At 41.9% G+C, this 25,611-nt stretch overlaps 1 protein-coding gene across 7 annotated transcripts in view; it reads right to left on the reverse strand.

The window, feature by feature from the left end:
* Positions 1 to 20,771: 20,771 nt before the first annotated feature.
* The window catches only part of LOC147451292 (uncharacterized), a 28,090-nt gene continuing 23,250 nt past the window's right edge, over positions 20,772 to 25,611 (reverse strand). For all 7 annotated transcript variants that reach the window (XM_086520277.1, XM_086520273.1, XM_086520279.1 and 4 more), the window contains 6 exons: positions 22,142 to 23,031; positions 21,905 to 22,072; positions 21,738 to 21,827; positions 21,574 to 21,646; positions 21,391 to 21,492; positions 20,772 to 21,309 (listed from right to left, as the gene is read on the reverse strand). In XM_086520277.1, the coding sequence (XP_086376403.1) occupies positions 20,968 to 21,309; positions 21,391 to 21,492; positions 21,574 to 21,646; positions 21,738 to 21,827; positions 21,905 to 22,072; positions 22,142 to 23,031 (1,665 nt within the window). In that variant the 3' untranslated portion in view covers positions 20,772 to 20,967. The remainder of the gene's footprint in view (positions 21,310 to 21,390; positions 21,493 to 21,573; positions 21,647 to 21,737; positions 21,828 to 21,904; positions 22,073 to 22,141; positions 23,032 to 25,611) is intronic.

Below are 25,611 nucleotides of genomic sequence, written 5' to 3' on the forward strand. Positions count from 1 at the left end.
AAGAGCCATTCTGAAACTTCAACTGCACATCTCCCACTCCAAGTATGTCACAAACCTGCTCATTGCCAAGTCTGACATAATCTTTAGTAGCCACATATGATGTAAACCACTCTTTGTGCGGAGAAACATGTAAAGATGCCCCTGAGTCGATAATCCAATCACTCATAGCATGTCCATCCTCTGCAGTCAAGAAAACAGAATCAAGATTGCTTGTAAGGAAGATGTCACCAGCTGCTATACCAGAATCACTGTCTGAACCAGATCCTGTGACATTCACCTCTTCAATCTTCACTGAACTCTTCTTTTCATCTTGCTCAGAACTCTTTGTTTTGCCTTTTTCTTGTTTCCACTTCGTACAGTCTCGCTTCATGTGACCCTTCTTGCCACAATGGTAGCATTCTATGTCATCCTTTGACTTCGAATCACGAGACTTACTTCGGTTTTGTGCCTTCTTACCCTTCTTCTCTTTAAACTGTTGTCTCCCTCGAACGACCAAAGCGCTATTGCCTTTGCCTTTGTCAATGTTCTTCCTGTTCACTTCCTCTGTGAGCAAGCTGCCTTCTACATTGGCACTTGTAAGACCTTCTGGCGCAACAGAATTACTTAACGCTGTACGAAAAGTATCCCAACTGTCTGGCAAAGTGATTAAGAGAAACATAGCCTTCACTGAATCTGGAAAGACTATCTCTTGTGCTGTTAACTGGCTGAAAATTGAGTGAAATTCATTCAGATGATTTGACATGGCTGTCCCTTCCTTCATCTTCAAATCCACCAATTTCTTGAGCCAGTAAATCTGAGAAGCAGCACTTTGTTTCTCGTACATACCACATAGCTTTTGCCATACGCCATACGCTGTAGTCTCTTCTGCTACATTGAAGTAAACATTTTCTGCCAGTGTCAGCATGATTGTGGAACAAGCTAACTCGTCAAGCTCTTCCCACTCATCTTCAGCCATACCTTCTGGTCTCTCCCCTTTGAGCTTCAGTGGCTTCACTTGTTTTTTCTGCACCAAAACCTGCCAAATCTGCTTCTTCCAGAATGGAAAGTTTGTGCCATCCAGCTTCTTTATGTTGTAAAGAGTCTCACTTTGAGAAGATGCCATATCTGCCAAACTGTTTACTCCTGAGAAAAATCCGGCAGAGTTTCCCCTGTAAACTGGCCTTTGTACACAGTAAACAAGCTATAATCAACAAGCTGAACACCTCTCCTCAGGAACTGTCAGTATTTTTGAAAATTTTTGACAGAGTCTCCCCTGTAAACTGAGCTCTGGGAACCAAAAGATAGCTCAAGAAACAATCATAAATAGCTGACCAATGACAAATCTAAAAAATCCCTGTAATATGCTGTCCTGTAAGCATACACTGTCTCCTCTCTGGGCGATGACAGAACCTGTATCTGTCTCAAGACTGAACCCTGAACAATGCCTCAACGGCCTGACGCATAAGATGCAATCCAGTGTCTACACAAAGTCATACATCCTAAGGGATAAAAGTCGCCGAAGAGGATGCGTGTAGAGGGGAACTCCAGCAACCTAATCCACCTCACACTGGGTAACCCAGCCCCCAGTGCTTGGCTTCAAAAAACCTCACACACGACCCTCTCAGATGGCTCAGCAAACTGCCCAGAACTAGCATACATCCTATAATAGACCAATCACTGTCCTATGACCGCTGCGGCGGTCTGTCTGCTAGCGTGACTCACAACTAGCAGACCCACAATCACAGTACATCAATCTGCAATACATGCCAGTGGTGTCAAGCCGTCGTATGGCCACACCTCCCCTGGAACCTGGCAAGCACAAGAAGTAACAATGCAGACTGCAATATATATATCTGATGATATATATGTGTACCTGGTCTATAGATGATGCTCTGAAGACGAATAAGTGATGTATGTCGATGTCGATATTGATGTCGACCACCTCCTGCTTGCCAATCTACACAAGACGGATTTCTTTGCGGTTGAAATCTATCTTCTGCTGTAGTGCTCAGAACGAAATTCTGAGGGCATAAACGGCTTCGAAAGGGGGGTAAAACCCCAGGTCGCCTGCTGGAAACGCTCCCGGAACGCCGAGTGTGAATTTTCGAACTCCGGATCCAGAATCTGCCGGAAAAGTGCGCGCGCGCGCGATTGCGCAAATCCGCACTGAACCAAGGCTCTGATACCAATTGAAGTCGCGGAGCGGAGCGTGGGTCGACTCTCTCTCTCACACACACACACAGCTTACACAGTACAGTACGCAGAGAGATGTTAGAAGGGTTATCTCCCACTCCTTAGTATTCACAAAGAATATGTTAGTATATACAAAGAGTTAGAGGTAAGTGAGTTAGGCGGGCGGCCGGCCATATCCGCATAAGAGGCCACTTGGGCTTTAATCCCAACAGCCCCTACCTTCCTCCTCCTCCTCCTCCTCTCTCTCTCTCTCTCTCCCCCCCGCCCCGTTCTCTCCTCCCATCTTCCTCCCTCTCCCTCCCTCTCTCTCTTTTCATCACTTGCTTCCTCACGCAACAACTGCCATGGTGCTTACGGACATCACAAATTGTTTGCTTTCACCACCACCTACTCCACACACCAAAAGCATACATATTCACTTTGCATTCCCATGGCGTTTGCATTGAAGGCCGAATATGAGGGTGCTCAAAGGTCATCACAAGAACGCCGTGCCGCCGGTGAGACGAGTGTTGACATTTGGGTGGATGGCCATTTGTACCCTTATGATCCTATAAGCCGCTTCCATCCATCTTTTAATAGCCTTTTGACATTTCTTCAATATCTTGGAGGGGAGAATCAAGCTTGTTAGGATATTGCAAGCGATTGTGTATGGGTTCAGGAAAAGGATGCCCACATTATGAAGCTTACCAACACCATCACATATTTGAAAAAAACACCCCTTGGTGCAAGGGAGCGCAAATACATGTATTCATCCATTGAAAACCTTGCACATTTGGGTGGAGCATGCAAACGATGAGTGACAGCCACAAGGTGATTAGTTCTTTACTTGCAAGAGACATTCTTACTTCACACTAATTTCAAACATTTATCTTATTGGTTGCTAGAAAATTCATTCAGGAGACATGAGGTGGAACAAGCCAAGATGATCGAGTCAACCTTCTCACTAGTTATCTCAATACCGATGATGTGATTTCTATCTTACAATCACCTGGGAGAAAGCACATTAAGGATGCAATCACCAAGGACCTTATGTGCAAATTGAGAAATGTGGTTAGTGAAGATGACCTGCAACAAGCTTGTGATGAGGTTGGGATCAACACCAAAGCCTATCAGGCTATTTTTCAACTCCTAAAGGATGCCCTCAAAGAGCGTGGCATTGTGGAAAACCTATTTTCCATTCCGCACAAGGTCAACCTTGCAAACAAGGCCACAAATGAAGATGTGTTCTCCCACATTGGGTATACCTACACATTGAGGACACAATGCCAACTTTGCTTTATGCTTCCTGCACAACAAAGGCAAGGGAAAAAGGTAAGAAACACTCCATAAGACCTTCGGAAAAGGGCTTCCCTTACACAATGTGGAACAATATTTTTGTGGACCTTAGAAGGCTTCAACAAGCCATGCTTAGATTTTACGAGTTGATTGAAGAAGGTGACACACTATACTTCTTTCTTTTGGTTGTGTTCTTATTATAGACATTGAAGTATAAGGTCTTGCCACTATTTATTTTGCAGTGCTTGGCACAAAGGTCGCTTTTGTGTTGAAACTCGATGAGTGTCAAATAGTGAAAGGCCAAATGTTAGAGAGACTAAGTGTCACTCTAATGAATGAGGCCCTTTTGCAAACCAAGCAAAGGGATTTAGTCAAGCCATCTCCCACCCCATCTTTTAGTGTGCAATCAAAGAAAGACATTTGGTGGTTGGGTGCTATTGAGGTACCCAAAGAGACCAATGGAGTACTTTCATGGATTTTTGAGAGAACTCCATGGATCACAGAAGTAATACAATCCCAAATTGCAGGTGAGAAGTTGGAGGTTGGGGGTTTTGATAGCTTTCATGTGGAGTGGCACCTAGGTGGGGACTTGAAGACCATAAAGTGTTTGCTTGGTTGCAAACAAGGGGCTTCTTCTCTCATGCCTGGTCCATTTTGCAGTCGAGGGTACAAACCTAACAGACAAAAAGCCACAAGAACTCTGCAAAGGGAGGTTCAATGCTTCCATCGCAAGGTGTATGGAGAAGAAGGGTTGGACTGTCATGATATCGGAGATGAAGATAGAGAATGGAAAGCATCTAGTTTGAGATGTTACATGCTCAATTCCCAGACCGTGCACAAAAGGACCAGGCATGGAATCCAATCTTTCCATTTCCTCTATCGAATGTACATTTTTGTACATTACACGCATTCATGTGCATTTCTGATAGGCTATTAAAGCTCCACATTGACTATGTTTTCACAATGAAGCCATTGGAAAAATCCCAAGAAGCGATCGAAAGGGTATAGGCACTCTTGAATTCCATTGGCTGTCACGGTGGAAATGTGTCTATTGTTGCTGCAAAGAACACAGGGGAGGCCCATGAAATTTCCCAACAAGTGTCAATGAGTGGACAAAAAGGTAGACACTTTTTGAAGAAAGTAACCCAAGGAAAGCCAGGTTGAGATGATGCTCAAAACAGCTCCAACCACAAGGCAGGTAACCTTTGGGAACTTTGGAAGAAATTATGCAAAGATACTACTGACAATAATTCAAATGGTGAGCTTGAAAATAAGTGCAAGTAAGTTTGGGCACATTTTGATAAAATGGTCAAGCTTATGGGCCTTACCAGCACAACAGAAGAACAACGCCAATCATTTCAAGAAGCCTTGGCGGATTTCACTAAGGTCTTCACCCTTTCGTGGGGTGAAAATAACGTCACACATTACATGGTAAGCCATGTTACACAGTGAACTTATTACAAGGGATTGTTTTCATTAAATAATGTGCATCGTCTTCTCATGTGAACAACATATCTTGTTTGCGCATGGTGTGTTTTTTTATGCACAAATATGGTTCGCTTGAGATTTTTAGCACTCAAGGCATGGAGGAATCCCATTATCAAGCAAGGAGGGTGTACTTCAAAAACACTCGACATGGTGGTGAAATGGTGCAATCCAATTATTTGGAGGAGATGTTCAATTGGTTTTTTTGTACAATATTTTCTTGTAAGTGCACAATGAAGCGTGCACAACAATCCAAGATTGCTAGGGAAGTGTGCAAATTGAGTCGTCAAGAGCACAACAACAAGTGACAAATGTCACAAGGCCCCACCAAGCATGCTGCATGGCACCAATGCAGAGTGCCACAAGGGTCAAAGTGGATTTTGCACGAGTGACTACACGTGAACGCAGGGTCCAACTCTTCTTTACATATTTTTTTAATAAATTTTGGTGCATCCTTTTAAAAAATAATATTTTTTTGCAAAATAGTGTAAACATGGTTCTTTTAAAATGGGCCCTAATAAATATTGGATGCTCTCATAAAACACTTATTTCTTAAGCACAGGTGAGCTCTTACCATACCCAATGGCATGCACCAAACAAACCACCAAAGAGCATTTGCCTGCCAACAGAAACACCCTCCAAGGATGTGAGAAGCCGGCATGGCTTAAAGGCACAAGAAAACAACCGCAAACACTTGACCGTTTTAGGCACTCTTCAAACAGTGGGCATGGTAGTCGGGGCAAGTAGTCATCGAGGACAGAAGATTCTTCACGTGCACAACAACAAACACCTCAACGTAGAGTGAAGCAACACGCCCAGCGTTGAGAGAAGAGGAGAGCCAGCAAACATCAGAGTCTGACAGGGAGGAGCCACCGCGCCACCAATCGCAAGCAGGACCATCCTGAGCTCGGGTGGCCCATACAGGTACTGAATCAGAGACAGATCCACCATGGCAGCAAGCTCAGATATCGCGCACACACCGGGTGACAGTGGGGGGGAAGAAATTGCCTCATGGCCAAGGAGCTCTCCCCACAACACAAGATCGGGAGGCAAGGGAAGAGGATGACTCAAAAGAGGCGGCAGATCCAGCATCACAGCATGTAAACAGGCGTAAATCTAAGTTTTTCAAGAAGCCCAAATTCCGCCAACTAGCACATGTGCAAGTGCCCCCTAGACAACCTCAACGGCGTGGTAAAATAGTAAGGGCATTTGCACAAATCTGGCACTACCAGAAGACTATGGAGCTTCTAATTTGATGCCCATTGCTCGCACAGTGAAGGAGGTGCTTCAAAGCTATGTAAACCAATATAGGATGCAAGCAATGCTGCTGGAGGCTATTCAAGAATCTGCAGAGGTCCACATCATTTTGGTGTTGCAAGATACCAACCTATGCGTCATACATGCAAAGAGAGTGACAATACAACCAAAGGACATGTAGCTTGCATGCAGATTGTGCCGGGACTTTGAGCATTAGCCAAAGTTACACCTCCCTTTTTGTATTGCACACCCTTCATTGTACTCAGATGACTTTGCAATGACAAAATGATTGAGAGTTGTGTCTACTGTCTCCAAATTGATTTGCCTTTTTAGATTCTTCATGTGTTTTAAGTTAAGTGATTCTGGTCATGAACAGTTAAATTTAAACCAAATATTAACCTTTTTTGGTATCTTAGGGGGCATACAAGGCCAAAAAATGCAAAAAAAAGGGGTGGCCACAAGGGCACACAGATGGCCCAGCTAGAAGTCCTAGATTGCTCATCTGCACGCCCTTCTGGCCACCCCTTTTTGGCATTTTGTGGACTTGTTTTCCCCCTAGGATACCAAAAAATGGTAATATTTAGTGAAAGCAGATGTTTATGCAACATGACAGTATAAATTCCACTTCTTTCCACTCAGATGATTCTTATATTGCGCTCAATATGATTTGATCTTTTGGTTTCTTTAAGTATTTAGTTAAGTTGAAGAGAGTGATTATGTGCATGAAAAGTTAACTTTAAGGTTAAGGGTCCTGGAGTGCAACAAAGGCCAAAAAATGCCAAAAAGTGGGTGGCCACGAGGGCACGTAGATGAGCCATCCAAGACTTTTGGCTGAGGCATCTGCGCTCCCTAAGTGTGGCCACACTCTTTTTGATATTTTCTGTCTTTTTTGCCCTCCAGGATACCAAAAAATGTTAATATTTAGTAAAAACAGATGTTTATGCAACATGACAGTATAAATTCCACTTCTTTTCACTCATATGATTTTTGTATTGTCCCCAGAATGATTTGCCTTTTTGGTTTCTTAATGTATTAAGATAAGTTGAAGGGAGTGATCATGTGCATCCCACTTATGCTGAGTTGTTGCTTTAAGCAAAAAGGACACCGCTTATTAAAACACATCACAAATTTCAATAATTTACAAGATTGAGAGATCAGATTGAAAAGAACGTACAAGATAGAGAGGAAATTCAAAATATATTTTATTACTTCTGAAAAGTTGATTTTACATCATACATCTGAGGAGCTCATAATTTTCTTTGCCATTTCTTAGCACCTCTCTTGTGCGTAAGACAACTCCCCAGCCACGAGGGAGTGCGCTATCGCCTGAGGGTCAGTTGAACCAACAAAAGCGTGTATCCCTATCTGGGCAAGCACTTTGCCACGGAAGCCAGTGCCAAATGTTGTGCATACAAGGGATCTACGCACTAGGAACACAAGATGCGTAGTTTGAGCAATGGTGCACAAACACAAAACCTTGCTCAGAGTTTTCAACGACCATCATGAAATGGCCTGGGATTAAATTCATTATGTACAATGGCAATATCGCCAGGGGGGAGTTGTCCTATGTAATGTGAAAGGGAAGATTGAGGTTCAAAGGCCGTCTCCCTGCCACCCGTCCTTACTGTAGACTCATCAACCTCCAGGACGTCCTGTCATAAATCAGTCAAGGGTAATAAAAAAGACAATGAAGGGAAGAAAAAACAACATGGAAATTAGAAGTGAGCTTACCTCCTGCTCCTTGTCCTCCTCCTCCCTATTTCCCTTTCCACCCAGCTCGATGCTTGATTTCATCGCACCTACGAGCTTTGGATCATCAGAGGGGGGGTTTTGCAATGGAGTAGGCATCCTAGGGGGCTCAACCTTGGCTTGCATGGCTTGGATTTATTACTCGTCCACGTGCAGATGCTCTTCTATCAGGACCTCCACGCACACAACTGCAATAGTGTCAGTAACAAAGTCCCCAAGTGGCAAGAGCTTGCTTTCAAGGGCATCTGGCACTCTATCTAAGGGAAATTCGACGTTAGTGCAAAGCACGCTCAAGCATTCATCCATGCATAGACCAAATTCTTTCTCCAAGTCATGCATATAGACATACTCCTCCCCCATCCACTACCATTGAGGAGAAGCGGCTGATTTCTACCTCTGGGATAGCCTCATCCGTCAATGTTGCATCCACTAGAGTGTCACTAGGGCCAGCCACAACGATGGATTTCTCAACCAGCTCCTCGAGCCCCCTAGGGTACTCAAGACGAAGTGCATGTCCTTCTGCTTCAAGGTTCATGGGGACACCCTCCTGCTCCTTGGCGTCCTTGATAAAGGACCCAACCTGAAGGTGTGGTAGGCGGAGCTCCTCCAAATCAGGTTCCTCGCTCACAAAGAAGATGAATGTTGCCAATCGAGAAAGGTACTCCACCCCCAACTTGCGCTTCTTTAGCGCTGACACCCCTGGGGCTTGCTCGTCCAAGAAATGGCCAACGTCGGGGGTAATTTCTTGGAACCGTCTCAACCGCTTGGAGAATTGGGCGATCACCTTTCTGTATGTAGCACAAGAGATTGCAAGGCACCCAGATCCCTACAAGTGGGGAGATAGATACGAAATATTTTATAATGTGTTCCTCCGTGAACACTGAAATCTTGGCAAATGCATCCATGTGAAGGGAAATTGTGGTGTCAAGGTCGGGGAGATGAGTAAAGAAGGTGTGGAGGTCCTATTTTCCTTTGTAGTTGGTGTCCTTGAGGAAGAGGGTGAAGCGTGACAAAGGGGTGGATGTGGGTGCAGATGCAGAGGTTGAGGAGGCATCCATATCTAGCCCGGGGTGGACATAGAGAGTGAAGGAGCTCAAGGGTTGCGAAAGTGAAACGTTTGAATGAGTTATCTAGTCCCCCCTTTTATAATGGTCCCTTTTTTAAAGAAGGCACTTTTCTCAAATTTTTAAAAAAAGGCACTTTCACCAAAAATAAACTTTCATCTCAATGTGAAAATTTATATTCAAAGTCTTAAATTTGCTGAAGCAAATCATATTGATTACACAGGGGATTATTTCAAAAACTGCAAGAGTTACAAAACTATAAGAGCGACAGGATTCCATCTATGTCCCAATCCTCCTTGACCTTCAATTTGTCTTTCATTCTCTTCCCAATCTGCGGACATTCATTACAATAAGTATCCAATGATTGTCAAACTATGATGCATTGAAAATGTGGTGGAAGGATTCTCACCTTGTGACCTTGTAAACAAAATTGCGCTTGTTGAGGTCCTCAAAACCCATAATAGCCAAATGTTCTCGCACATTACTGAGAGTCCAATACTTGTTCACTTGGACAGCCTCCAAAGCATCATTGGGCATCCTCACTGCAATGTCAAAGCTTGCAATAGCGCCATCAACACTCTGTAAGGAAGTCCTCACTCCAAGCTTGCGCATCTAATGATCATAGTGAAATTATATGTACAAGAAGGTGCGGGATTTTAAATAGCGCATCCCAATACCTGAAGCTCCAACCTTACAGTAGTACCTATCCCCATTGTGCATGCCCTCCACAACACCCCAGTCCTCTTCTAAAATCCTCCCTAAATCCTCATAATGCAAATCTTCACATACAAGCATTGTGGTAGTCTCCACAAATCCAAACTCTTTCAAAATATGCACAAAACAATGAATAGGAAAACACCAACTCAAGCCCACAGACCTAGAAGCTTTAGAATATTTCAAGGAGTTTTGGACAACTATTATCATCTTTTGCTTGAGAGATGCTACCGACCACAAATCTGGTTGTGGCCACTCCATATGTAATAAGGAAGATACTTTGATGGGTTCAAGCTTTCCAAAATCTTGTGTAGAAGTAGGCGCAATATAGGAGTGAGAAAAAAAGAAAACCCTTCTTTGAACTAGTTTGGGTGGGCAAAGATGTGCGAAAATTGTTGCTCCAATATTCGCATGTATAGCATTGAATGTGCCGGAGAGACTATGTAGTGGCTGCTCCTCCACCAATGTGGATGGAAATATGACTATAAATGCATGGCAAATCTTAAGTATGAATCCATAAAAACATTCCACTATGATTTCACACCTAGCTTTGTATTCTCAAAACATGTACTTACAATGTGTTGGAAATCAAGCTGATTGTTGAAATTGCATGCCTGACATTGAGAAAACATGTTTCACAATGGCTATGGTCCCCTCATCTTTGCAATTCTTGAAGCCAAGGAGCTTTCCTTTTCAATGTAATCCAAGTTTACACGATTTCTCACACAGTGAGGGCCAATAGCAGATGGCTGCATATATACCCAAGCACCTTTAGTGAACTCTTGTGGCACCCACTCATCATCTATACCTCTTGTGTTGTGGCATGCAAGTGTTGTGACCTCATCCTTTGGCTGCCTTTGCGGAGTAGAGTTGGCCATGGGTGAACAAAGAAAACTAGGAGGAGGAGCAGGACCTTGCTTGTTGCTACAATGTAGGTGGGAGAAAGTGAATGACTTTGCTTGGTGAGCCAATGGGAGGTGGATAGGAGAAGGTGGATAATCCTTGCTTGGTGTGGCAATGGGAGGTGGTAGGGGAGGATAGAGTAGCTTCCTTGTTGCAGCAATGGAGATGGTGTAGAGAGAGAGAGTGTTGGAGTAGAGGGTGAGTGTGATGGTTGCAACCAAGGAGGGGTTGGAAAATAGATTTTAGAGAGAGAAATCCAATTTTTGACTGAGGAATAGTTTTGGGGGGGCTTTGAATAGTAAAAAATGATGTTTCAAAAGTTCTTGAAAATTTTTGAATTTTAGGGTTTTTGGGTGCACGTTTTGACTTTTGGAGGTCAAAAATGTTATTTTGACCATAAAATAGGTTTAGGGGGGTTTTAAGAAAGTAAGATTTAAGTTTTGAGAATTTTCAAAATTTTGGGATTTTTTCATAACCGGATCAAGAAGGAGAGATGTTGAAGGTTCCAGGTGGCTCCCCTACCACCCCCCTACACCCCTCCCCCACCCCCCACCTTCTCACTAGGTAACAGGCCATTAAGAAGTGTAAGACTACATTGTCCCACTACTTTTGTGAGGGCATAGAGTGTGTCCACCACCCTCTTCTCATTGGCTAGCCTCTAATTAACCTTAATTCCAAAGGGCCCCTAGAGGGTTCATATTTTTCCTAATGGTGGTGTTTGGCAATGCCCTATTCGATATTCATGCCAAATATGGTGCACTCCAGAGAGCAATACTTTTTTGCAGGGATATCTAATTTATGGAAATGGAAATAATCAAAAATGCTTTAGTCAGAGTCTATGCTTAACGTGGTGTTTAGAAATGCTATGGACGGATCAATTTTCTAGGCAGTCTCAATAACTATGAGCAAGAAAATGGAAGTGGATGATGTATTAAAGTTTAGCTTGATAATACTTTGATTGATATCTAGGCCAAATAGGGTGCTTGACAACGTCAAATGGGATGCCTGGTGGCGATGACTAGATTAGTATGTATGCCAAATGTGATGAAATTTAAAGGGCATAAAGTGGTTGATGAGCTTTGACAATGCCTTACTCAGTATTTATGCTGAATGTGACATTTTACGGAGCACAAAAAGTTCTTAAGGAACTTCCAGTCTTGGATGTTCGCTCTTAAATATTGTGTATGTCATCTCTTGTACTACATTGATTGTGGTATATACCCAACCTTGTTGTGGCAAGAAAGCTCTCGTTCTTTTAATAGAATGCAAAGGGAATGCCTTCTACTATCTCTCTCTTGACTTAATAATCAAGCAGGAGAAAAATCTAGGCTTCAAGCTCTCTCTCTCTCTCTCTCTCTCTCTCTCTCTCTCTCTCTCTCTCTCTCTCTCTCTCTCTCTCTCTCTCTCTCTCTCTCTCAAGTGTTGGGTTCTCAAGAAGTACCTTTTTGATACATTGGTGACACCGGTTCTTCTTTATGGAGTTGAAGTATGGGGCGGGAGCATCTCAAAGTCTACTTGGAAAGAGTTTGAGAATGTCAAAAAGCGTTTTCTTACAAACTTTTTCCAAGTTAAGATACAAAGACCATATATGCTCCTACTTCTTGAGTCGGGATATCTTCCAATTGAGGTTATGGCCATGGAAAGGGTTGTGGAGTGCATGATAAAGATGCGTTAGAACCGCTCACATCAACTTCCTACAATTGCATGGGAAGCAAGCAAAAAAGTTTAAAAGACGCATAAAAGCAAAATCTTAAGCACGGGATGGATGCAAGACATAAAGATGTGGTTTAGGAGATGGGATGCATTACACTTGCTACATGATGCTTCAAGTGACTCCCAAGTGAATGAAGCTTTTCTACAATGCCAATGTATTATGGCCTGGGATAAATCCGGTGGGTCATGATTCATACATTACACCACCCATATTGCCCCCAACTACAAAACCATATTTTTTGATAAAAGAGAAAATCGTACTCACACTTACATGCTTGAGCCTATCCCCTTGTCGATGATACGCACTATCGCAGCCATCTGGCTTAGCTCCCATTCCCTTCGAAGCGAGACAGGGCGTTGGGGCAATGGAGAAGAGTCAAATCGACTGTGCAGATTATGCTCGCTGCAAGTTCGCAAGTCTGAGTACCACACACTACTTGAGTGCTTAGCTTTTGGTCACATCCGAACTGGCTTTTCTCACATTTTCAGCCATGACTTAGACCTACATACTTTCATCTCCTAGCCACAATGCGGGCTCTCCATTGCGACTCTCATCACCATAATTTTGGAGCATGGAGAGTCACTCATCAGCCATACACATACTACATCACATGTAACTTTGGTCCCATAGGTCATATTTGACCTCCGAGGACGATAATAAAATCTCTCTCTCTCTCTCTCTCTCTCTCTCTCTCTCTCTCTCTCTCTCTCTCTCTCTCTCTCTCTCTCTCTCTCCAAAGAAGCAAACAAAGGAGTGCAAGTCAATGGTCGGTGGGAGGCCGTTGAATTCAATGGACGGTGGCCGATTTCAAGATGGACTCGTGGGCGGCTACACATGGGCGCATTGGAGAGTCCAAATCGGACTTGTCAACACAAGGGAGGCTACACACGACTGCCTCTCATGAGAGAGAGGGCATCCCTTTTAGCCTATAAAAGGAGGCCTCTTCTACACACAAATACGGATTGTGAAGCATTGTGGTGCATTGTGAAGTTGATGTGAGGTGGTGAGAGTGAAGCAAGGCGGGAGCTCCAAAAGGGTATAATCCCAAGTTAATGAGGCCTTCTTACAACGCCAATGTATCATGGCTTGGGAGAAATCCAGAGGTTCTCGCTTCAGCCATTACACCACACACGTTGCCCCAAACTACAAATCTCTCTTCTTCTCGGAACGAGGTAACCGAACCCATTCCTACATCCTTGAGCCCATCCCGTTGAGTGCGATCCGCACCATTGCCTCCATTCGTCTTAGCTCCCATTCTCTACGCTGTGAGACAGGACGTTGGGGCACTGGCGAGGAGTGTCATCGACTTTGCACCTTATGCCCTCGTCAAGTGCGAGAGAGTGAGTACCACACACTACTTGAGTGCTCAGCTTTTGACCACATTAGGTCCTCTTTTCCCCATATATTCAGCCATGAGCTCTCCCTACATACCTTCCTCTCCCAACCACGATGTGGACTCTCTATTGCGACGCTCATTTCAGCCATTTTTGAGCATCGAGAGTCACTTATGAACTCCACTCACACCACGTGACATGTTCATTTGGTCCCATAGGTCATATTTGACCTCCCAGGACGATAATAGAACTATCTATCTATCTATCTCTCTCTCTCTCTCTCTCTCTCTCTCTCTCTCTCTCTCTCTCTCTCTCTCTCTCTCTCTCTCTCTCTCTCTCTCTCAAGTGTGAAGATTATCTCTCTCCATTAAGTAAACTACTCAATTATCTACTTAGCTACGTCCTATTTCTTAACACTATCAAGGTGTTCAGACAAAGTAAGGAGTCCAGTGCATGTAGATGAAAGGAAAGCATGTGTGCTTCTAAAATCGATTAGTAATGTAAAGTATTTACCTTCATATTTTGCTAGAGTCTGAAGCATAAAAAATTGTTCTTTTGCCCCTTGATGTTTTTTAGCAATATGAACATAGGCATGTGGTTGATTTCTTTCTCCTCAGCTAGCAGCTTAAGCTCTATTGGTTTGAGCTCCATTTGATGTCTTTGATTCCCTCCTTGATAAGGCAATCGATTGTTTTTGTTATTTGGTGGTCCATTCCTTGTAAATGTTGGATTTCTTATTTTTAAATTTCCTTGATTTTGAGGTGGTCACTTGTTCTAGTTAAAATTTTGTTGTGCTGCAATAAATCTAGGCTAAAATTCCTGTTTGGTTTGTACTTCTAGCCTTATAAGGTCTTTCAAATTCAAAACCATCTGAGCGTTTAAGTGGACAATCCTTACACGCATGGTTAGGGTCAAAACAATTGAAGCAAAGATGGTCCCTTCTAGCCTTTGTACGTAACATCTGCTCTTGGTTCCGAGTGTTTGAAAATCTAGGTTCACTTTTAGAGCCAATATATTTTTAATTCTTGATTTGAAACAGGTTCTTGCTTCCTCTTACTACTACATTGCTTTCTCAAGTTCAATTGGCTAACCTGCATCAAGAATGTTTGCAAAACTTGTGAGTCTTAAGCTATGTAGCCAAGTCTTCAATGGGTCATGTAATCTAGATGCAAAGCATGCTGCTGAGGCAGTCCGGGGCGGGCAACAAGAAGAGTGGCCTCTAGACACCCTTCAAGGCTCCCGTGCTGCTCAATGGGGCTGGGGCACAACACAACACAAACCAAAACAACAAACCCACCGCCAAATCCCAACTACACAAGGGGCACCACCTAGTTTAAGAGCGAACTAGGACGCAAAAGAGGAGAATCGTTAGAGCAACCCACAAACAAGTAAGGAATTACACTAACCCTAACACCAATGGAATACTCTCACACACTAAAACACGAGAGAGAGAGAGATAGAGAGAGAGAGAGAGAGAGAGAGAGAGAGATAGTGCTCGGGCTGCTTTGAAACGTATCGGCGATGATCAAGCAAACACAACTATATATTTAAGAAAGAGAGAGAAAGGGGGAGGGGGTGCTTGTTGCATTAATACCTTCTTACAAATCTGTCATGACAAATCAAAGTGAGATTAGTACTTGTTCAACATAGCTTGCGTAAATTTCACCACAACACATCACTAGAAAAGCCACCCCAATCACTGTCTTAAGGCCAGGGGAGTCCTCTCCACCCTGTCGCCCTCTTACAGTATGTGGGATTTATGGCTAGATTGATGACAACACCAGAGACAAGCTATCAAGAACTTAAAAAAAAAACCAAGACACTTACGCATCATTGTTGTCCATTACTTCGCGTTGGAAGGGAGACAAAATATCCAAGATTAGTCCAAATCCACCCTCCTTGATTCAGCGAATGTTGGGCTTACACTAGTAGGAGAAATGATAGATTTCCTACTCTCAATTGAATGATCACTCTCTCTCTTACAATGGCATAGATTTCCCTTGCTAATCCCCTATTACAACACATGCACATGCATAAGACAATGAGCTTCCACTCAAGAGCTCCTTCTAGAGAGGTTGAGCTTGGCTTCTCAAGCTATAGCATAGTGCTCTTGCTTATGGCTTCCCCCCTTTTATGCTAGCTACACCCTCCTTTTATAGCAATTTTGAAGGCTAGGGTTACTCCTCTAACCATGGTTGGGTTAGATTTTCAGCAATTTATCTAATTTCTTTTGCTTGGAATTATCAAGAAGTTGGTGGGGAAAGAGAGAGGAGAGAAATGGAGGTGATAGGACTTTTCATAGTGGGTTAGTGTTAGTAGAGTTAGTATTAATTTACAAATGGAATTGAATATTTACAATGGGAGTATCCATGTAGGATACAAATAAGGAAGAAAAACTCTTAAGAGGTAAGAAAAGGTGGATTTCTTACAAGGTTGATGCTCCAAGTGTCTTGAGTAGGGCCAATTTTGACGCTTTTTGACGGTCCACTAGCTTTGACGGTACATTTTTTCTCCACTCTTGACCTTCCTTGAGAGACAAGGTAATTGAAGCTGAGTAATCAACCACCATGATGCTGTCTTTTAAGAGAAGAGGCTGAATTTTGTGGTTTTTTGATAGATATGGGTAATTTGGAGGAGGAAAAATGAGACTATGTGGTCAATTTTGGAATGGAATTGTGTGTGGGAGGTATGAGTTCACCATGGTTTCTCTTATTCTTCAAGGTTGAGGAGAAGGTGAGTAGTGTGCAGAGAGGAGTGGTGAGAGAGATGGGGATGATGAGTGGAGAAGTGTGTGTGAAAGAGGAAAATGATAAAGTGGAAGAGAGAGTGTGGCTGCATAGCATGGGAAAACTGGGGTCCACTAAAAAAATCATAGCTCACAGCTGGTAGCTCCAAAAATCATGAAAAAATTTGGGGTGATTATTCAGAGCGTGGGCTACATTTTCTCTTTTGACCACCGCTCCAAATTCGGAGTGGAGATAGGTGCCAAAATTTTCACCAAAAAGCCTGTTTTTTAGGCCTGCAATAGTCTTTTAGTGGTCCCCTCCTTTGTTGAATTTGTACAATGCATCCAAGAGTGAGCCCCTCCTTTGTCATATTATAATACAAAGCATTCAAGTTGCCCTTGACCCATGCATGGAGGAGGATTATTGGTGAAATAAGAAATATATACATGGTGAGACTAGTGTATGGACTATTCATGGACTTTAGCTCAATGAGCACATGGTGTTAGAATAATGAGTAAAAATAATAATAAAAATATGGAAGAGTTATGGATATGGAAAGATATTGGAATCATATGATATGGTCCCTCCTTGAATTATTTTGGGTGAAAGAGGAAAATGTATGCAAGTAAATAATATAATAAAAGTAACCAATGAGTAGAAATCAATTTTTTGTTTTCACGAGGGTGAGGGTGAAAATGTGGGAGTGATTTGTATAAAGGAAAAATATGAGGTTAGAGTATGTACATATTGGCAAAAAAAAATAAAATTATGGTGTAAGAGGATGAAAGAAGGTGTACATAGGTTTAATAAAACACACACCTAAGTAGAAATATTTAAATAAAATACCAAAATAATTATTAAAAATCCCTATATTTAGGCGATATATACAATGAAATATTTACACACAAAGAGGCCATAATATACTTTTATTTTTATTTTTTTTTTGGCTCACCTAGCCCAGTGACTAGCTAGCTGAGGGTTTTTAAGAAGATATGGGAAAAGTCCCGTGACTAACGCACGCCTATGTACAGTGAAATGGTAGGGATAGCCACAGTGTTTGGGTGATTTTGGTAGGGTGAGGTAACTCACTGTGGCAATTACAAAGAGCCAAAAAAACGGCTATCACTACGTTTATCACAGCTAGACAAGACTCGATTACCTTCAAGAGGTGTTGGTAGTAGGATTCAAGGTCTCGAGTTCCTTGAGTATAGTCAAAAAATTCATTCATGTAGTTTAAGTGATATACTTTATTTTGATATTTCTTCTTTTAACAAGTCTTGATAGATTTCCAAGTTGATATAGCTTGATCAACATGATATTCTTTACAATAGTCCTTTCACCATTGTTGGGCTATCTCCTCAAGCATATTGCTTACATCCTTACCTTCTCCGCTAATTTTTTGGGCTGAAATTTTCAACGCATAGCATCAATATCACATTCCATGATGTTTTATGAAGGAGCCGCATGTACATTAGCGTTAGTGGCCACATTATTTTCTCTTATATACATGGTTACTTAATGCCAAATATCAACTTCTTATTGTTCATTTTAGTTCAAAGATTGTCTCTTTCAACCCCAACTCTTTCACTTGAATCTAGATTCAAAGCTAAATCTATTTTAGCAGAATTGACCTTAAAACTAGCTATCATTTGATACAAATTGTACCATAAGGTATTAAGAAGACATCCTTTTGTATGACATTTGGCTTGTAAAAATATCTTGTCCTTGGAGGGTCCACCTTAAAATGTTTAGGCCTAGCACATCAGTTCAAAAGGAGCAATTTTTTTCTATTTCAATGAGTCAAAGAGTTACATTTATATAGCGGTTTACAAATGGAAACTTGAAAGGAAAACTACAGGTTTATGAAGGGAAAGGGGTCACTTAACTCATAATGAAGCGTGGGTAGAAGGATTTTAATAATACCTCTTGAATGCACGTGAATAATATGTTGCCTTAACTTTCGTAGCAGGAGACATTAATTGGAATCTGAGGGGATTCTCTTAGGTCTACCAAGGAAAAAAAGCGAAATGCGGCACGTGGAGGAGAGAGCATAAGAGAGAGAAACATAGACGTGAGGAGCAGGAGCTGGAGTGCGGAGAAAGGGCGGCGCACGATGAATTTTTTTTGTTCTGTCTAGCCTGCCAGTGGGCCATCGCGTGCACTGAAGGTCTCTCTCTCTCTGTCTCTCTATGTCTGAGAGGCGCACACACACACACACATTGTTTGGTCGTCAATGACATGGGGATGACTGCACTGGCAGGGAGTGTTTGTCGCAACTGTGTTGGATGTGTATAGGCCTGCAAGTGATGGTGCGAGTAGCACTGTCGAGCGCAGAGAGAGTGCCCAATGGCCTTGCGAGATAGAGAGCGACGTCGATGGAGGACCAGATAGTGCTGTCGAGCGCAGAGAGAGAGCCCAATGGTCTTGCGAGATAGAGAGGGAGGCACTGAGGCGGGAGGGAGAATGCGGAGCATGAGAATCATTAGGGGAATTTTGAGGTCATTTTTGTGCCTTTTAGCATGTAGAGAGAGAGAGTGGTCTCAACCAATGGTTGAAGAGCTTCCGTTACGGAACCTCTATTTTTGAAAACTCACAAAAAAAGCAAATATTCTATCTTTACCGCAACTTTGAGCTGGTAAATAGCAATGTAAACAAGTAAAAGTGCAAAGGCATTCAATAGCTGTCGCTTTTAGAAAGACATACTTTTTATATTATATTGTTTTCATTTTGCACGTCGTCATCATAAAACAACGTTTGGATTCTATCTCATGATCTTTTCCAGATTTGAACCGTTTTTTGCACATTCTGCTTATTCTTCTCTTGAACTCAGGCTAAAATTCTCTGCTCATTTCTTTTTTCACCATGGAATCTTCATCACGATCAAAACGACCAAGAACTTCCATTGAAGCCATTGTCACTTACAACACGACTGATCAAAATGGAGAATGGATTCCAATAACTATACACAAAGGAACGTGGATACTGATGCAACAGAACAAGAGAATAAAGTCTTCCACCAAAAACTCTTTCTTAGCGGGATGGAAGGGTATTGTTAAAGATTTCAGCTTTGGCGACAACAAAAAATCAATCAAAGAGGTGCTGGTGCAGCATGTGTACATGCATAAAGATCTGCATATTGACTCAGAGAGTTCTTCTTTGCCATTACATAGACCAAATTGTAAGTCTCTTAACTTAAATCCTTATTTGTAATGCATGTTGTATAAGGTTATTTGTTGTACAGATTGTATCCTTCAAACATTATGGAATGGCAGCCAGTAGAATGTGTTATAAATATTCTGGATGTGTGTCATGGATCAATTGGTGAAGAAATATACAAGGGAAGGACTAAGGGTTCATTGGTAGAGAATGGAATATTCTTCTTTGACCATTATTATGTTCCACCTAGAAGGACTGGAGAACTTGGAGCCACAACCAAGCTAGACTTGCCTGATTTCAAAAGTGGAGAATGGTCACTCCCTAGCTCAAATACAAGTGAGGGCTACAGGTGCAAACTGTTTTGTGAGATTCAAAAGTGTTTGAAAGCAAACATAGCAAGCAAAAAGAGTAGAATTTCTATATTCATGCCCATTACAGTTTTTGTAGACTTCTTCTCTAATGCTGAAGTCAGAAAATCTAGAACAATGTTTTCAGTGAAGACTTTAGACTCAGCAAATGTACTTGAATTTGTGGATGAGGGTTGGAACACCAAAACAGTGAATGGAATCACTTGTAATGTGCAAGCTGGCTCAATTGCTTGCAAATACATGATAGGGACACAAAACTTCATTATGTCATTTTATTACAGAAGATGGCACTATGTTGGTGGTCAGCTAACTCCACTTGATCAAGACATGGAGGACTTCATTGATAGCCCAATAGAAGACATTGATATATGGGTAAACAATGAGCATCTGTCAATTGTAAAGATAAGAGGCATGTGTAGCTTACATCAATTGAGATTGGACCTGCAAAATGATGAAATTGAACTGCCCACAACATTCTGCTTTCAAATAAATGGTGGAAAGGTAACTGTTATCCCTAAAAGTCTCTTGTTCTCTTATTGGTTCTTTATTTAACTTGGACTGTTTTTGTAGGTATCAAAAAGGAATGAAAAGAGGCTACAGTGCAAGGACATCTTGGATGGCATTGTACATTTGGTGCCTTGAACATCCTTCAAGGCAATTTTGTAACACATGACCTGCAAGGATCTTATTTTGTATCACACGACCTGCAAGGATCTTGTTTTGTATCACATGACCTGCAAGGATCTTATTGAAATAAAGATCTAAAAGGATCTTTATTTTGTTATTGAAATGCAACTTTTCCAAACATCAATGATTTTACTTCAATGATTTGATTTTGTAACAGAGTCTTAAAACAAGGTGATCAAAATGTATTCAATTTCAAATATTTTCAATTACATAGACAATTGGATACAATTGGGCTATAGAATAGACAATTGGATACAAGTGGGCTATAGAATAGACAATTGGATACAAGTGGGAAGCTTGATACAACTGGGCTACAATTAGAGTGGGCTACAAAAAGCTAGAATAGTTTTCTGCCAGGAGTTTTCATGTCCCTAGGGGTTGGTGCTTTTGCAGTGGGCTCTTTTGTCCTGGGAGATTTTCTTGTGGGCTCTTTGGCAGGAGGGCTTGAGGGCTGCTTCCTCTTTCTCTTATCATCCATCTCTTCACTTGCCTTTTCCTACTCACCACTCTCTTCTTCCTCTTCACTTCCCTTTTCCTCTCTAGTTTTGCTTTCCCCTTTGCCTTTTCTAGCTTTGCTTTCCCCTTCTCTTCAACATCATCATCTTTAAATACCTCTTGCAGTTGTACATTTGCTTCAATCATATACTTGATAATCTTTGCTCTTGTCAACCATACATGGTTCTCACTATAGCACTCTCTGTTAATCTATACAAGGCAATAGAAAGCAAGTTTTAGGAACAATAAAATGAGAAAAAATACAGCTGGCAAATATGAAATATGCTATACTTCTATATTCTGATTGTCATTGCAGTATATGAAGTCCAAGAGGAGCTTGGCATTTGTCACTACCCTCCATCCACATGAATGGCTTTCAGGCTGGATTGGAACCTGCAACTCATTACATGTATTTATGGGAAAAAATATTTGAGGATAATCCATTGAAGTGAACAAAGCATAAAGAATTCCAACCTTCACAATTGAAAATTGGATTTCAGTCAGCATCTTTGGCATGGGTGGACAATTCTCCAGTGTCTCTATAAATCTTGTAGCAGCATTGTCCAAAATTCTTTATTAAAAGTATGTGCTTGAGGTTCTACTTGTGGTTTACAAAATGTGTCTGCTACTATACTTACAATTTTGCTTGACCATGTACTCCAGCAAGAGAATTGACAAAGTAGAATTTTATTTTCACAATATCAATTGCAATTAAACTCCAATGTGAGCTATAAAAACAAGCCTCAGTTAGCCTTCTAACATGAATTAGTAAATTCTCTTCACAAGGTGTAGGTAGGAAACTTACCTCTCATGATAAGGAATCAAGAAAATTTCACAGATTTCCAAGTCCACATGAATCAACCACTTTGTGAGCTCTCTAATATTTGTCTCTGTCCTGAGAAAGTGGGAGATAGAAGGGTCTAAATATTCCACCTTTTGTTGAAGGTCTAGCTCATATGTATGCATCATTAACCTGGTACAAGATATTGTTATATAAAGAGTTCTTGCTATAAACAAAAATACAGAGGAAAACAAAAACAACCTGAGGCATGTGATAAGGAGTGGAGAATTCATCTCCTTGGTCCAGTCCTTGAGAATTTCCAAGGTCTCAGAGTCAAGTGAATTGTAATCCTTCCTAGGATCCTCCTCACTGAATAGAGCGACAACAAAACCAGTAGGATTGACACTCCTCAAGAGGGGCACTAGCTGAGGTTCCAACAGGTCAAGCTCCTTTCTCTCTGCAATTTCCTTGTCTTCCTTTGCTCTCTTTTTCCTTTCCTTTTCCTCTTCTTCAGTAATATCAACTACTCCTACTTCAGGCTCCTTGGGCTTCCTCCATGGAGGAATGTTGAGAATATTAAAGGCCTTAATATCATGCATAAGGACAGGCTCCAACATTCTTGAAAACCTGTACCTCAGCCTCCTGAGAGCGATCATGTCTTTGTCCATCGAAGTAACCCTATGGGCATGAGCTTCACAGATATAGGCATCTTGGAAAAGCTCAATCATAAAGTCCTCAGAAGCCTCCTGGATACATGCCAATGCAGTTCTAGTCCACCTCATGTCAATCTTGTACTCCTCTGCAACTTGTCTGCATAGTCTTTGGAAGGGCAGTTTGGGAATTGCAAGATTGATGGCCTTTATGGCCTTCCTTATCTCTCTTAGACATTTGACCCCCTGCTTGAACTTTATCTTTGTAAGGAGAGGCTTAAGCTGCAGTGGCTTGGAAGCTTTCCTCTGATGTGTAGTTTTTCTTTTGCTTGGTTGAGGGTCAGGTGTGCTTGGTTTAGGGTCCTTCCTCTGAGATGTGCTCTTCTTTGGTTTGGAAGTACCAGCTGAAGCTTTGCTAGGCTGAGCTTCTTCTTCATCTTTGGATAGAGGCTTATCAACCGGCTTATCAACCTTCCTTGCAGTCTTCTTGGTCCTTGCCATCTTCAAAAGAGATAGGAATGATTGTTACACAACAAACATTAGTAAAAAAAGTAAACGATGTATATTTAATTTTTATTATTACTTTATCAAAGTAAACTCCTCCTTTTCGACATAGTGGCACACATTTCCGTACATAGTGGAACACATTGCAGTGACACCCTGTACGCGAAATCACAAAGGGACCAATGTCCTCACACTTACGATGATCGCGCACGGGGTGACGAAGCGGTACACAGAGGCGGTGACACTCCGGACGCGAAATTGCGAAGGGAGCACAGTCCTCTCACTTACCAATATCACGCACGGGGTTACGGGAGTCCCAAGCGGTGAAAACCTCTTAAACCTCTTGAGACACATATTGTATGCATAGTGAAAATAGTGGCACACATTGCGGTACACATCGTAAACATGATCACACTTGTGGACATAGTGGAACACATTGCTTTGAAACTCCGTACGCTTACGAATATCGCGCACGGGGTGACGGTCAAAGTGCTCGAAGTTTTGGGTTGTGGAAGTGCGAGAACCGGGTAAAACCTCCTTCAAAATGCGCTTAGTTTGGGCTCTGAGGAGGTTTATATAGGGTGCATGGCGCAAGTCCCTAGGCGCATAAAAACTAGCAGTTGGACCAAACTTCGAGGCGGCAACCGATTTGCACACCCCCCGAGGCGGCGTTTTTGGCCATAAAAGGAACCTACCCAACCCGTTTTTTTCGCTTATTTTCATTCACAAGGCTTCAAAATTAAGCCTCCAACCCTCCAAGCGACACACCGCGACACCCGTGCGCGATTTTGGGAGACGTCGACCTCTTCCTAGCAATAGGAAATCGCGTACCAAGTGTCACTCCGTGCTCGTAGTTAGTGAGTGCCGAGTTTCTCTTAACCCCTCACAGTTCGCATAGCAAGTGACAAACTTAGCATGTCACAATTTTATGTAATTCTTTTTTGCTTGCGCTTAATTTGCTTGACAATTTTATGCTTTTAATTTGTTTGTAGACTTGATATAAAGAAGGGTGGTTAATGTCTTGATAGACTTCTCTTTTCTCTTTTTCAGCTGAGCATTTGTGGATTGTCATAATGGATACAGAGGATATACAAGAGACCGTTGATGACAGGCTGATGTCTTTTCTTTACAAAGTTAATGAACTTACAAGATTTCAAAGTGTCAAACAGATTTTTAATGCTGCCTTTGATCTTCAAGCACTTGTGGATTGCTTCTCTACACAAATTAGTGACTTGAAAGATATATATACATAATTGATCAGAGATCACAGGCTTGACAATCTTGTTCATTTTGTTGATATATGCAAAGCAGGTAGCTTGTCAAGGACAGGTATTGCAAAGAAGTGGTCAAGCCTTCATCCAGACTGGCAAAAGATCATAAAGCCTTGCAAATTTCATGGTAATATGCATTGCCAGTTGGTAGATTATGACCTTGGACTTATCATTTTCTTCAGTGTACTCCCACACCAGAGGGCAAAGAGATTCCAAAGTAGATTTCCCAGGCTGAGGAGGACCAGGAGAAAGAGGAGATAGAGATGGAGTTCCATGAAGAGGAAGAGAAGCTACAAAGCACTGAGATGCTGGACATTGCAAAATTTAAAGCAAAAAACATCACTAAAGTGGAGAATGTTGACATTGAGGATGAAGATGTTGATCCTTTGCATTGCACAGCAACATTTCCCACATACAAAGTTAACAAAAAGGAATATGTTTTGCTGAATGACATTCAGCATCTTTTTTATCTAAGGGAAGATTATGCTTTGGCAGTTTTGGCTGAGTGGGGATCTAATGACATAGGATTTATTGATTACTCACCTTGCCCCTTAGCAGTCTTGGACACAAAGGCAGAAAATTTTATTGACAGCTCAAGTGTTGGAAAGCATGTGCAGGACATTGTTCTGAGATATGAGCAACAGGGTGTACCTTCTGAAGAGGAGTTCAATGAGATCCAGAAAAGGCTTAAAATAGAGCATATGGGAGAGGAAAAGACCAGAGATTATGAAGTAAGGCCAACTAGATCCATTGATATATGGGAACCTGCCTTGTTTGAGGAGGATGAGTCTCCTAAGGTATGTTAATGACCATTTTGCCCTGTCTGATTAATGTGCTGAACAATTAACCAAGACATATTTTTGCAGATTGAAATACTGGACACAAACAAATTCCTTGGCAGGGGGATGGGTTCCAGACCCTTAAATTTAGGAAGGAACCAGATCTTGGGACACTTTATTGGGAAGCTCAACAAAGAGACTGTCATTATATTCCATAACAAGTTTACAAGAGAACCATTGCTGCCAATGCTTGCAATTAAAGCACTTGCAAAGGTTGTTGGTTCATATCAGCTTCCTCCAAGGTTAGAGAAGTTAATATTGGTGGAAAAGGAGGAAGCCATCAGAATTTTTGGATTCTTCTCTGGCCTTACTGGTTCTAGAGTTGGTTATTTTGCAACAATGGCATCCTATGTGCTTGCCCACTCTGGGGACCTCAAGAGACAAATGATAGGCTACAATAAGCAGAAGTTTCTGAAGTTTAGGGGTGAAGTTGATGTACCTTCATCAAAAGACTGACTTTGCTCAAA

This window comes from Adiantum capillus-veneris, chromosome 9 (genome assembly GCF_014529385.1).
Source record: "Adiantum capillus-veneris isolate H3 chromosome 9, ASM1452938v2, whole genome shotgun sequence".
NCBI lineage: Eukaryota > Viridiplantae > Streptophyta > Polypodiopsida > Polypodiales > Pteridaceae > Adiantum > Adiantum capillus-veneris.